We start from the raw sequence: 15,487 nt of genomic DNA, 5'->3' as shown, positions 1-15,487 counted from the left end.
GCTGAGGTTTACACCTATAATCCCCTGATGACACTGTGCTTCCACCCTGGATAAAACAAACAGGGTGTGGGTCCCACATTGTCAGGATCACATGAAGAGTTTGTGTTTGTGCGTACTTGCTTTTCTAAGACATGACAGTACAGTACACCTGGATATACTTGCCACACCTGCCACACCTGTACCCCTGGAATGCATACTGTATATTTCAAGCTCATATGTGTGTCTGCACACGCAGACACTACCACCCTACCTTAACCTAAAAAAACAGAATAGACTGTGTCTACTATGGAGAATTAGTTAAAGACAAATGTAACTTAAACATTGTCCTCTCCTTGAATGAAAGTGCTCCTAATGCATATTTTCAACAGGGCAAAATATAAAAATATTATGTGAAATATGTCATTGTGTTCTGCTTTAAGCATGCCTATTGAAGGTGCTGCTGCACTATTCTATATATATATATAAATATATATATATATATATGTAAGGAGTTATGTCCTCCATAGTACGGTAAGAAAATTAAAACAGATGTACTTGACCAAAAAACACACACACCTGAGGATTTGAAGTACCTCCTCTGAGTTCTTCAACTCATCAGAGAGTCGTCTCCACCTCAGCAGTGCCTTCAGGTCAGACTGTTCTGCTGTCCCTTGTACGGAAAGCTGGAGGGAGAAATAAAAGATGTGAGGGAAAGGAAGGTGGAAAAATTAAATAAATAAAATAAATACTGTGAATTTCATCAGCAAAAGCAAGCAGCATTATCTGTCACTATGTCTTATTGATTTTGGCAGGAGTAAGTCTGCTTGAATTGACTTCTCCGGAGCCAAGTTCATATCATAAAGGTGACACGATTCAACAGCGCAGACACAAGAAAAACATTTATGTAACTCTAGATGGTGTGGGAAAGCAAGGAGGAGGATTAGATCTGTATGCATATCAAATCCCTGAGGTTAGTGTTGCAAGCAAAGGATTCATGCCAGTATTACACCCTCTTCCTTTGTCCTATTGCTTATCTTTTTTTCCTGCAGGTATCCTTAATTAGAAGGACATCTGGAGCAGTGCAAAGTACACTGTCTCTTTTTTCTTTAATCTACTTTTTTTAATTTTTCAGATTTTTCACAAGGAGCAGGTGTCAGTAGTACAACTCTTGTGTGGTTCAGCTTAGTCCTCTTACATTTTAGTTGGTCAGGGTTGGGGTTTGATGGTTCATTCTGTGGTTTTTTTTTTTTACCTTTCGTTTTGTTTGGCCAACTCCTCTGATCTTTCAGAGGTAGTTTCTGTTTCTTGTTTGTGCCTCTTTGCATTGGAACTTGGCATCTTTATAAACTGTTTCCTCGTGTGCTTGACGTACGGTTTTACAACATTAATGTAATGGTTAGCTCTACTTGACATGCATTCCAACCACAACAGTAATATTTGGAAATCCTGGCACATAATTTGTGGAGGTTGGAATGTCAACATGTGTTTCATTACAGAGTTGTTGCTTTATACCAATGGTATAAAGGTGCTGGATCATACTGCATACTAGTCTTTCTAGTTAATGACAAGAAAGAAATGAACTGCATACAAGTCACAAATATTAACACAATGATTCCTAAGGTTGTTTCTCATTTCCAATTAGGGAAAGTTGTTTCTCAGTGGTAATTTCCTCAAGATGGCCACAGCAAACTGGGCTTCACAAGTTAGCCAAAATGGTGTATCTAAAAGCACATAGTAAATAGCCATGTAAAAGTGTTCGTCAACCTGGGGTGACAAAAAAAAGACCATTAAGTGACTTTCATTTAATAGCTGTAGTAAACTGCAATGAACTGGCATCAACTGTACTGTTACGTTACATGTTGTGCTTGGGCCCAGACAATGTCTTCCAGGTAGGTGGCAAAGCCCTCGCTGATCCATTCCTCCGTCCAGTCTCTGGCTCCGATTACCAGGCCGAACCAGGAATGGGCGATCTCATGGCAAATCCTGGACCCACACAGAGACAGGCCATTCCCTTCAGAACCAGGACTCCCAGCATACAATGCACTCTGGGACAGGAAAATTATATGCGGGCTGGGAAAGACAAATTGCAGAAATAACACATTAACAAAACGGATAAAGCAAACAAGAGCTAACCAAAGTATATAAACGTTTCAAAGAGAGGAAGACATTGTACCATCATCCAAAAAGATCAAAGAGTTACTGAGGTAATGTTCCACACCTATGATTATAGAAAATTTAGCCTGAACACGCCATGTAAGATGAACAAACACGTGTGCGTACTAATGAGTATGGGAGTCACTAAGTGCCCATCCCTTTCTCCATCTTTCACATTATGTTTAGCAAAGGGCAGCTTACTCATCAAGTGTTCTTGCCAAACCTAACTGCCCTGTACAAACATCAAGCAAGAACATCATGTTCCCTGGACTAAAATTCTCAACCAACAATGGGTAAAATAAAATATCCAATTTTGAGAGGTTTTTGCCCAACTGTTGTAGATTTATCGAGGCAGGGTGGTTTTATAGCTCCCACTCCTCTTTTACTTTGTTTCTGAATGTGACTTCAAGGCAATGCTGCAAATTTTAGGTTTAAAGAGGGTTTAGATGTTGCTTTTTACAATAAAAGATAATTATAAACCAACCCTTTTAAGATCTTTATGGAGATAAAAAAGTAAAGAACTGAGAACAAAGCTTTGTCATATGAGTATATTTTAAAAAATTACAAGCATCTATAATTATCAGATATCCATGACTGATTTATTGAGCAATTAAGTTAATTAAGATTTACCTTGCACATTTCTCACAAGGAAATTAAACATATGGATATGGTTATGATTGGAGTGTATGTAAATATAGCAACTGGTGTTTCCCTCTGTGCACTCCTATGAACAGATAATGTACAACATACACACTAATAAAAGTGTAAGGATAACTTTCACAGCACGTGTGTGTGTGTGTGTGTGTGTGTGTGTGTGTGTGTGTCTTACTCAACAATTCAAAGGCCTCATTAAACCTTTCAGCCAATAAGAGCAGTTTATCAAAACTCTCATCCAAGCAAAATTGAAGAGGGAATAACAAGGCCGTCAGCAGCTAAATTCCAATGTAATTGCTTGCACATGTGAGTTGGTAAATACTACTCTATATAGATAATGGTTTCCCCTAATGTCCATTTTAGATATCTGATTGAAAAGGTACAAGTTAAGAATGTGGTTTCCCCTTAACTTTTCTTTTCTCCTCAGTCAAGAAAGTAAATTTTAGGTTTGACGAGGGTTTGGAAAGTTTCTTTCACTGCATGTGACCCTTGCCAGCAGGGAATACTGAGCTGCTGAAAAAGGATTGGCACAGGTACACTTATTATTCAGATACACGTATCTAGTGTTGAGTTTGCTGGTAAAATAAAGTGTACCATAACCTTTTTTAAGAAATTATGTTGGAGGTTGTAATTTTCTTCAAATGGACCTATTCTAAAAATTTAAAAAGTATTTTAGGGTCAAGCATTTGGGATTCTTTAACCTTTTTTCACAAGAACTTTATCCACAAAATTATATTGACTAGGAGTCTACAACCACACTAGCAACTCTTTAAGCTAAATGCTAACATAATCATGTGAACACTCTCACAATGACAATGCTAACATGCTGATGTTTAGCTAATATAATAATTGCTAATTAGCACTAAACACAAAGTGCAGCTAAGGCGCAAGGGAATGTCATTAGTTTTGCAGAAATTTAGTGATAAACCAAAGTCAGCATAATACATTGCCTGGGAACCATTAATGTCTGTTAATTGTACAACTGTTTGTTGTATTTCAGTCTGGACCAGTGTTATATTTGCCATTTTAAACCATCTTGCAGTTTGAACCCCATCTATTTCATGCTTGGTATTATACAATAACTCTGAAATGTTCAGCTTCTCATACAAACAGGAATACAGGACATGTGACTTTTAACCATAAGACAAAGCCTGGTAGGCTAAGAGTCCTCAGTCAAAGCCAAGGTCATGGCTGAAGACTTTTCTGGAGCATTCTTTACTTCTGTCTTATGTAACAGGCTCTGGGTGCCCTGAGGGGCTTATGGCTGACTGTGCGTGAGAGGCAAGCTATTCTTCAACAGAAGAATGAGAGAGGGGTCACAGAGGTGCGAATGAATGGTCTCTCTCTCTCCTGGCCCATATAACAACACAGGACTGTCTAGAATTCCTTTCACACTCTCTAGATCTTAAGTGTCCCAGCCACCATTGACCTCACATTGGTGGGAGAATTTATGGCAAACTGCAGGTCTCTACTGAAAAGTATTGTTCAAAGGGCCGTAACACCCTACTACTGTGACAAATATGTTAAAGATGCATCTATATTACAGAAGGAATGTCTTTATGCTTCACTCAATTTTAGTCTGCTTTTATTCAAGGTTTGTCCACATATGTGAACTACAATATGTAGTAATAAACTACACAATATAGTGCTTCTGCTAAAAAGTCATAAAAAGTGGTTCTACTTCAAAGTGCTGATACAAGGTGGCTACAATTACTTCACCTGTTGGATTCACAGTCTATTCACACAGCTACAAGACCACATATAGCTGCCTCTGACAGTAAGCTGTAACGCGAGCTGCTCTCATCAAGTAAAGATTAGCATCTTAAAACACCACATGACAGAGGAGTTATTTTCTTTCCTTGCCATAACCTTATTATAGTGACAAGTCAATTATAAAGGAAAACAGTGAGTAGAGACATAGGTTAGGCCAGGTCTGCCAGACAGTCTATTTTGGAGGAAAGCAAAATCGGATATCTGAACAACACAACTACTCTTTATTTCCCTGAGGATTGCTTTATCAGATGGAAGGCAGGCCATTGCCTTCTGTTATTTAGGAACATGTCAACATCATACAATAGGGTCTTATGGGCATCATTTCCGAGACAGCATCTCAAATCTAATCCCATGTTTTTCCTGATTACACAAACAAAGGCTCTCACTGGAGCAGGAGATGCTAACATTAGCCTTATGAGTTTCTTTGTAGCCTAATCTTATTCCCCCACAATTGGATAAGCACGCCTTTGTTGTCAGCTCCAGCAGTGCGTTATGTGTGTGTGTCTGTGCGTGTGAGTGAGTGAGTGTGAAACACAAAGACAGCCTTTCAGAGACGGCGCTTGCACATGCTCCTCTGAGGGATGCGGAATCCATCACTACAGTGACAAATAGTGTCATCCCACCATGGTGGGAATGAATAACAACAGCATCTTTCACATTCACTGATACACTGACTGACATTAGTTGACATCAGGGACCTGTCGTGGATACACACATAAAAAGACTCTTATATGTAGCACCTGCACATGAGTACACACCTTTCATCTCCACAACAGATCTGAATCTAAAGTCTGCTGCGGGGATGAATGTTTGTCCCTGATTACTTTTCAACAGTTTCTGTGCCGTATCCAAATACGGATATGGACATTCATTTTTTTTTACAATGTGCTTCTAAATTCTCTGTTTTGCAGATTAGCAAATAGGATACAAAACAACTAAAGCTGCTGATTGCACCAACAATTACAATCAATCAAGCATTAAGTAATACTGCAACTCTCAGAAACTGTGTAGATACATTATACACTACAAAACAACTTCCACTCGTCTATGTCTTTGCATCTCACACTTGTTGACATCCTATGATCAAAACATTGTCAACATTTAATGATGTTTTTGTGCTTGCAACCAAAATTGTAATGTTGGTTTTAGTCATTATTGATTATTTTGTGACAGTTCCTCAGCTGTTGATTGGGATAACACAAGATTTTTTGTTCAACTCTGAGGGTTCTTGGTTATACAATTTAAAAAACCCTTCCATTTCTTCATCTGAACAAGTTGCCCTCCACTTTAATAGTTGACCTTTACTTGTGGTAATGACTGATGGAAATCCATAAAAGAGTATATATTCAAAGATATTTGGAATGGATTTTATATTAATAAATTATCAATGACACTCATAGAGGTAACAGAAGAGAAAGACAAATTTGGACTGTACCCTCTTAGGTTACTTATCATTTTCCGATTATTGCACACTACTAGACACTTAATGATGGGAAGTTTGATTTAAACTTGGCCACTGACATATTTACAGTATGTAAATTAATTCAAATGTGTAAGCCCTGTCTTGTGTCTGCTTTTAATGCTTGTGATCTCTGTTTGCTTTTTAATTGACTGCTAGCTGTGCAACAGATTGCCCTTCGGGGGTGATAAAGATTAACTCTCTACTCTTCTCTACTTAGTCATGTTCTAGACTTGATTACACTACGTTAATTATATTTCTTGTTCTTGATTTCCTTCATGTACCATGTCTTAAGGCTCAGAGAACACTGCACAAATACGTTCAGTGAATATGTGCACAAACTCTTGCACACATACACTTAGGCGACAAACAAAACTGATCACAATAAAAAGCTTTCTGCATATAGGAGAAACAGAAAAAAGACATTTAGTGACCTTTCTGATGGTGATACCCCATTGGGTTTTAACGCACAAAATGAAATACTGATTAAAGCCCTCCTGTGCTTTCTCACACGTCAACCTCCCGACTCTGAGTCACCCAGGGTGACTTGGCCCTGAGCTTCAGAGGTGTGCACCAGGACAAGTCTTCAATTTGGTGAGACACAGATTGCAATAGTATTTTGCTCCTCCATCTTTCCATCCATTATTCATCCCTCCATCCCTCCATCCATCGTTCCTGGCTGTAGGCCATTTTTTCCCCAGCGGGACACTTCCATGCATAATGCAGCAGGGGCCCTATCATAGTCCTGTAATTGACATCCCTAGCCCAGCTAAGCTCATAGCTGGGACACCAGTAAAACAGCCCCATGAGACAGAGGGACGAGGAAAAAGATGATGAGAGCTGAGTGTGCACTGTATGTGTAAATGGGAGAGTGAGAATGAGAAACCAAGTAAAGAAGGAAAGACAATTCAAAAACAGAGAGAAAGATATATGAGGACAGAGAAAGTCTAGAAAGTGAATGAAAAGATATCTGATATTTCTGGAGAGAGGGCCAAAAGAGAAGAGAAAGAGAGAGAGCATCCTCTCGTCTGTCACAGTGTGATGAGTTTTGCTCTTTGCCCAAGTGCAGTGTCAACTCCCTGGTGTGATAACTGTTGAACTGCTGAACTGGTGTGTGTTACAACATCGCTGGTGAAATTTCCCACATTGTGCACATAACTGCAAACCCATACAGAACCACGCAAACAAACACTTTTAAGACACCATGACAGACGGACAAAATCTACACAAAAGACAACAAGCACACAAGCTACAACTCTGTCTATTCTTTTTTATCTAAGCAAAGGTTGGAGGGTTGGCCTTTCCTAATGTCAGCTTACGGGAAGACGCTTTGTCTCCTTTCCCTCCTTCTCGGACAGAGCCTGTGGGCTATTTTAGACACAGGGGCCTATTTGACCAAACTCCTACCACCCTTCGTTCTTTTTTAACAAGTCTGACTTCAAATGTCTGGCATTCCAGGCTGGCTGCAGATCAGCTCTCTACTCCCAGACGGGGCCCCACAGGGCCAGGCCAAATGCCACTCCATGTAGGGCCTGATCACATGAACAGGGGCCAGGCTGGGGCCCCCAGAGAGCCGCCCCACCCACATACACCGCATCGCATCAGAGCCTGAAAATAAATAGCAGAAAACATATCAGAGGTCATCAGGAACAAGGAGGCAACTCTGCTACTCGAGTCTGGAGAAAATGAGGCTTTGTAGTGCCGGCAAATGACAAATAAGTGGTTTCAAGGTTAGGCTGTAGTTGTTGTCAAGTGCTTAATCTTAAAAGCCCATTCATGCATACATAGACAGCTGGCTCTAAGCAGGTCAAGTTTGTATCACGCTGATGGGATCTATATGGGTCATAACCTGATGAGGTCAAGAATGCGCACACTAACATATATACATGAAGATGCAATAACTGTATAAGATGCAGACGTAAAGACAGCAGAAAGTCACAGGCACAGACATGCACATCCATCCAGACACACACAAACACACCCACACCCACATACTTTCAGCAAATCTACTTTGAATCCGTATCAGCTGGGAAGTGATAACAGATGTCTGATCCATCCTCTCTTAACAGTAAAACAATCCACAGTGCAGTTTGTTCCTTGTTTAGTACAGAGTCCAAAAACTGATGTCATGCCAGAGGAATGTTCTTGAGAGTGTGTGTGTGTGTGTGTGTGTGTGTGTGTGTGTGTGTGTGGGTGTTAGGGTGTCGGTGTGTGTGTGTTTGCATATGTCTGTGTGTGTGTGTATGTATGTATGAAGGATGCTGGAGCAGCAATGCTGGAGCACAGATTTAAAACGCTGTGGACACACATTTGTCTATAATGGTAGGCTTTCATTCTGTGGTTGAATGCTGGCATGTTGTTGATATACTGGAGACCAAACAGCTCGACATCTCTGTGAATGACACCACAGGAAACACACACACATTCTAGAGGACACCTGATCAACTAATGGGTGGTAAAAAGAAAAGAAGAAATCCAAATGTGCAAACTTACCTACTCAAAGACACAAAATATCACAGTCACAGACCTATATACTCTTAATACAATTCAATTTAGGGGTATATCAAATATTTTAATGAATGCTAATGCAGTGCTGTATGAGTTCATCTGGCTATAACAAGCCCCTGTCAATCAGCCAAGGAGTGGTGTCGACATGATATGTGACATAAACCACATTCCTGTATCACTGTAGCTATTTGCATGCAAACCTCATCACTCATCACACAGTACTCAGAACCTTCTTTTGGCTTCCACTACCGCCTCAATGAAAAAGACAGGACAAATCTATTTCACAGGATTATAATTTGAGACATTTTCTTGCCTGTAGGGTAATAAATAGAATAATTTTCTCTCTCTCTTATGTAACGTGAGAGAATGAGACAGTGAGGAGATGGAAAGTGAGACCGCTCAGTACTGCGGGGCTGTATAAGAAGTGTTTGACAGAATGGAAAGATTGATGAAGGCGAGATCGAAGTGAAATTAGCCAGTGAGCTGAGCTGTCTCTTCTACAGAGGTTTCTGGCTGCCACCTGGCCGGGTTGCCTGCCTTTCAGACAAAAACCTGCAGCTGATGAATGTAGTGTGGGTGATATTTGATGTAAATATTTTTTGCAACAACCCACTTGCACAATACCACAACAGATAATCACTAGGGGAAAAGTATACAGTGAATATCACGTGTCAAGTACTGTTACAAGGTACAAGAACAATCAACAGGTATTAACACATGAAGAGAAAATGCAGCCCAAACAAGGTTGCAAGTATAAGACTGGCGATATTCTAAATTTTTCTTACTGTCAACAAATTCCATAAAAAGACCAAAACCAACAATGTGTTTGACTTGTACTTTCCTGGCCTGAATGTGGCTCTCAGCCCACTGGTTCCAACTGAAGATGTAAATCTTTAAAAATGGGTCACGACATATACTGTTCTTTTTTTTTTATAAAAGGCAAAATAGTATGTCTTTAAAGCTGGGCAGTATAGTTCTTATGGAATGTTATACAAACGAGTGTATACATTTGTTGGGTTTTATTTACAGCTGAAGATTTGATGCACCTGTGAGTATTTATGGCAGCAGGACAGTGTATGAGGCATGGACTCAAAATAAACTACAGTATCCATCATTATGATGAACGAAAATGTCACCCATGGTGTGGCTCACTCGTGTTTTTAATAGTTTTTGGACAATAATGGAGCTCTAAGGCACAGGGGAATAAGCTATATCAAGCTTTGGCTACAAAGACAACCCTTAGTTAGTAGGATCAATTCATTGTTGGATTTGGTCTTTTCATGACAACCAGAAAAATATAGAATATTACCAGAATGATCCTTTTAAGCAGGCTTAGATAACGGAGGATGCACGCAGAAGACTGCAGTAAAAAATGCATTAATTTATTTTAAACTGTACAAAGCTCAGATTAAGTGCCATTGTGATTTAAAGAATTTGCAGCCATGCTTGCTGCTGGTCATAGCCGTGCTATGAGCTTAATTCTAATGTCAGCATGCTAACATGCTACAGGTATAATGTTTACCATGTTCACAGTCTTGTGTGTTAGGATGCCAATATTTGCCAGTGTCATTATTTTTGTAAGTATTTATACACCAAAGTATCAGACTAATTTAAATTTTGACCTGATGATATGATGATGTGAAAAGTAAAAGGTAAAGGTATTACCAGAGTAATTCATGCTGAGCGGAGACATGACATGAGCGTGTACAAAAATTCCATGGCAATCCATCCAGTAGCTGTTGAGATATTTCACTTAAACGGTAAACCTCAAGGTGGCTTGAGGGGATCAACAACATCATCAGGATTCATCAACGGATGTTGGAATATTTCACGAGATAAATGAAAAGATTGACCTGCTGGTGGCGCAATAGAGAAAGTCAAGGCTATAAGCAGAGTCATTAGCATACATCCTTTCAATGTCCATTAATGTCTGTACAAGATTTCATGGCAATCGATCTATTAGTTGTTATACAGTGTATTTGATATTTCAGTCTGGACCAAATTGGATTGACCAACTGAAAGAAAGACTGACAGACCGACACTGCCATCCACAGAGCGACTCCCATGGCTAAAAACAGCCTACTGCAAAAGCAACTGGTTGACCAGCTTGGAGCACAGCTCTCTCCCCAAGGCTAAAAGCAAACCCAGACATCGGAAGCATTACCACCGAGCATTTCACAGCACTTTGTTTCAAATATCTCATTTTGGCCGGTTCAGCACAGAGGTCCCACGGACATTAAGCCGTCTGGCTTTGCACAGACAAATGAAATTACCCCCAGCCTCTAGGTTCCAGTATCACACACACGCCCCAGGATGCACACCAAGACCAGCAGCAGCGTCCCCTACGCCATAGAATGGATTGGACCCATCCATCACTCCAGGGAATGGGTCCTGTGGACTCATCCATTAGTTAGTAGAATGGGTGTGCACTGACAGGGCTGTCTTGCCACAGCCTCTAATCCAGAGTTATGGCACAGTGTGTCTGTGTTACTGTTAAATGTAGTACTATATGCCAGCTGTTGCCAGCAGGTTCACATCTGAGGGCAGTTCAAAGCAGCGCACCATCACTCACCAACAACTGATGACAATGGAAGCGTATATGGCACCTGGGAAAAACTACATACAACTGTGTTTATAATTGTGAGCAATTCTGCACATACATCACAGCAATAGGTCATAAATATAAAATTCAAACACTATCATGCCTGAATTGCTTTCGGATTATCCCTGTGATGAAATACCTGTATGTTCCCAACAAAATGTATAACCCTCTCCTGTCAAGCAAGGAAGAGTTAAAAGGTGGCTCCTTCAGTTGTAAGAAAGTACTGTAGAAGAAGAGGTAAACCTATACTCCAGGTAGAGAAGGGAAGTTGAGAGGCCCAAGATAACTAGAAAGGACTGTTCCTACAAGAAGAAAACACTTGCTAAACTGGGCCCTGCTATCTTCATTAAGACCGAACCAAGGAAAAAAAGACAACGAAGCAAAAAGAGATGGATAGCAGCGGCCAACGCTTGTGGGGTTTGGAGCTGCCTCGTGTGTGTTCAGCAAAGGGACAAGGGGAACTGTAGTAAAAAGAAATAAAGCTCACGTAAAAATCTTTACTTCTTGCAATCACTTTAAAAGTGTGCACAGGACACTCCCCTCTCCTTCTGTCCAGGTGCAGGCATGCAGAGCTGCCTTTTCAACTCCTTTGTGTGGCTACAGAAGAGAGGGAGATCCACTCAAGGTGGGAAGAATGAAACACCTCATCCTTGACTATTTGATTAACAGCTGTCTCCCGTGCCAAAAAATCTGACCCCCACATCCCACCCTCCCCACCCTGAACCCCCCAACTTCCTCCTGAAAGAGCAGGTCTGTGTCGCACACTTCTAGGGTTACTTCGCAGATCAAACTGGAGAGGAGAGCAGAAAGGCAAGAAATCCACTGAGACATCAGAGGGAAGAGGGGAGGACAGGGAAAGAAATGGAGTAAGAAGGAACAGAGAATAAGGGGACGACACAGGTTAACAAGGATGCAGGAGGTGCAATTCAGTAAGGGTACAAAGTGATGAGGAATCATGGCCAATGAGGCGAATGAGTGAGTCACGTTAGAAACTGGGGCAGGTTGAGATTAACATCTAATCTTTTTAATTTGCATTTTGTGGTCTGCTATTATATTTAATTTACTTACAATTTAAGATAGTAACAAGCAGCAGTGACTTTTGCCAAAGTTAATGATCTTTCCTTAATGATCAGCTTTAAATGCTCTTTGTTTTGCATGATTTGTTCCATTATTGCTGACCACTTTCTAAAGTATGCATGATTTATTTCCTCAGTTCCAAAAAAACAACAGTTTCCACTAATTTTGGTCTGCCCTGTAAAGTGAAAAGTTATTAGTTAATGGTTCAGAGTTTGCTGCCATCAAATTCATATGCTATATTGTCAGAAAAAACAAGACTAACAATTGACAAACATGTACATTGTGACTATAATGTGAATTTGGTTGTTTCTTGAAATAAGAAGGGTGCTGAAGTCTGAAATAAATACACTCTCTTGCAGCATTACCATGGAGGAATAACAGAAAATAACAACAATTTCTACGGCATTGAAATTTATGAAACCCAGTGTCTCTGTAGAAGCCAGGAAATCAATCTAAAAACTTGTGGTATGCTTTTGGTAAATAGTAAGCAGTAATGTGAAGAATGTGTGATTTCTAGTTAATGTGTTAAAACATGCAAAACCACTAGTCTGGTTCTATTAAAGATGTAAAAGAGCTCAGGTGGTGCACTAAAGAGCTCCAGGGCAGCGGGGGATTACCCTGCAGGGTACTAACTCCCCCAACTCTGTACTCCAGCTCCCTACTTCCTCCCAACAGGGACCAATGGCCAATGTAACTTCCTGCCAGCCCATAAACAAACAATGCAGTCAACTGAAGTCAGGCTGAAAATCCTCTAGTGCCACTTAGAGAGGTCAAGAGGTATACACCAGTCATAATTTTTACCTAGTGCCTGTGACAGTTATATGACTGCCTAGTTTGGCTGAGCTGTGAAAGGAACAAGCAGTTTAACTACTTGATCCTTTTTTTCCCCCCATTTCTTCAGGCAGCCACCCCCTATGAGGCAAGGGTTGCATAAAAGGGATAAAACAACAGAAAATTATGTGTATGGTTGGAAAAGTATAAAAACTATTTTGGCAATAAACATGTTTGCGAGAAGCCTGTTTGTACACTATGTTTATGTTATTCTGCTTGAAGTGCATTGAGATATGCTGAGAGATTGATGTGTTTAAGTATGTGTGTGGGTGGGTTCATCAGAGCCCACCATCAAGTGGTGTGGGGCGGCACTCCCTACTCCCGGTCACAAAAAACCCAGCACAAACAACAAATAATTACACACTGATCTGGCTCAGTTACTGCTATAACTTAAAGATAACCAAAGTGTGAAAAACATGATAACTTAAAAAGTGTTCATTTCACCACCAGAGGAAAACAGCAGATAACAGGCCATGACAAATGATCTGTGTAGCATTCCTCTGACGTCATCCCTTCGCACTAAATACACATCCTTACACCATTATTTGAACAATACACACATTCATACAAACACAAGCACAGGAATCTGCATGTCAACAGAGAAGCAAAACAAAACCCACATCACCCACACTACTAAAAAGCATGTTTCAACACCTGTGTAATTTCTCCAAAAAATGCGGGGAAACTACCACGTTCTCAAGGACGTCAGACATGTCTTCATCTGGGCAGACTGCACTTCTGATCTCCGATTGGTGCTACAAAGTCCAGACAGCGCTTTGGGACAGATAGACCTCAGCTTCAAAGAGTGAGAGGAAATGCCATGCCCTTCCTGTCACTCCTAGTCGGAACCAAATGACGTGGTCGAGATGTAATGAGGAGATTACACATCCAAAGAGAAAAAAAAAAAAAAAAATAGTATGAGCTAAGGCACACAAAAATAAAAAGGCACAAATGTACGTACACACACACACACACACACACACACACACACACACACACACACACACACACACACACACACACACACACACACACACACACACACACACACACACACACACACACACACACACACACACACACACACACACAATTAAATACCAATGTTCAGGACACAGTGGGAGTTTTGACCATGACTACTTAGAAGAGATTCATTATATTTAGAACTTCAGTTCACAAACTTCCTATGTCCTTCAATCAGGACAATGAGCTTTTTTATACTGACTGGAAACAGAAGTAAGTTTAAGGGATTCCCCAACTGTTCTTAATGACAGCAACTCCTTCACACTGTGTTTTGTTTTCTCTTATCTGCCACCTCTTAATCCCTCATCTATACTCCTCTATCAATGTTTAACCGTACTGTAATTTTCTTCCTGTCCCTTATTGGCTCCTCGATGTCACAGTGTTGTTTCTACATTCCACTCTCTTAGCCTGGTTTTTCATAGGAACAGAAACAAACACTATGAAAGTGCACAGACAGACTAAAAGAAAGAGAAGATATTGTTTGGCATATGTAGTATGCCTGTTGCAGGCTAATATCCATCTACTGATAACTTGGACTGCTAAAGAACTCTTGGAGCAAAAGTAGAACATAAGGATTATGTTAAAATACAACAGACTGAGGCTCTCATTGTTACATAAAATAAACAAAAATTGGTTATGTGAAATCCTATGAACGGTTGACTGGCAGCATCTCCTGGAAGCTACATTTGCGTAAGCCTAGTACCCTGTGTGTGTGTGTGTGTGTGTGTGTGTGTGTGTGTGTGTGTGTGAGAAGCCCTGTGGGTGCACAGTGTAAGGGGCACAACCGTTGAATGTAGACCTGCCCTTACTTGACTCCTTAATCTTTGGTTTCCTGCCCTCCCTCTCCATATCTCAGTATAAAAACTTCACGCCACTGTGTATCCTCCCCCGTTTCGCCTCTGCCCTCCCTTCTCTGTATCACACCACGCAGCTTCATGCCTCCTTGCCACAGCTCCCTGTCCCATTGCTCTGCCACTCCTGCTGTTTCCACTGGGGCCCTGCACAAAAACTTGTGCTTGGCTTGGTCCCAAACACTGGGGCCCACATACCTCCCAATCTCTAGATTAAATAGCGCCAGTCTCTGAAGTCCTTCCAGGGGCTAATGGCTTTTGTTGCTGGGAATAATCCACACATCCTCTCCCACATCCTGGGGGTCTGCTGGCCTGTCGTGAACCCCGCCTCTACCCTCTTTATGTCTCTCATCTCCATCTCAATCTATGCTTCCATTTTGGTTGACCTCCCCGCCTTCCTATGGCACAAACCCGTGGTTAAGTGCGGAGGCATGCAGGACCGAACCACCCGCACTGAGGGGAGGATGCAGTGAACTGACACTGGGTTGAGACCCATGCAGAGTTTTATAGGGAGTCAGTGCAGGTGCTGTCTGAAGCTTAATGAAGGCCCTAAATCTCTTCTCTGTCATCTGCAGC

General features: G+C 40.9%; 1 protein-coding gene across 4 annotated transcripts in view; it reads right to left on the bottom strand.

The window, feature by feature from the left end:
- aopep (aminopeptidase O (putative)) overlaps positions 1 to 15,487 on the bottom strand; it is a 71,836-nt gene that overhangs the window by 48,301 nt on the left and 8,048 nt on the right. For all 4 annotated transcript variants that reach the window (XR_007887491.1, XM_051422870.1, XM_051422871.1 and 1 more), the window contains exons 7-8: positions 1,836 to 2,049; positions 556 to 662 (exon numbers count right to left, since the gene is read on the bottom strand). Coding sequence is in view for 3 of the 4 variants with exons in the window: in XM_051422870.1 (XP_051278830.1) it covers positions 556 to 662; positions 1,836 to 2,049 (321 nt within the window). In the remaining variant the exon portion in view is untranslated. The remainder of the gene's footprint in view (positions 1 to 555; positions 663 to 1,835; positions 2,050 to 15,487) is intronic.

This window comes from Dicentrarchus labrax, unplaced genomic scaffold, assembly GCF_905237075.1.
Source record: "Dicentrarchus labrax unplaced genomic scaffold, dlabrax2021, whole genome shotgun sequence".
NCBI lineage: Eukaryota > Metazoa > Chordata > Actinopteri > Moronidae > Dicentrarchus > Dicentrarchus labrax.
This window is presented reverse-complemented; position numbering and strand designations above follow the sequence as displayed.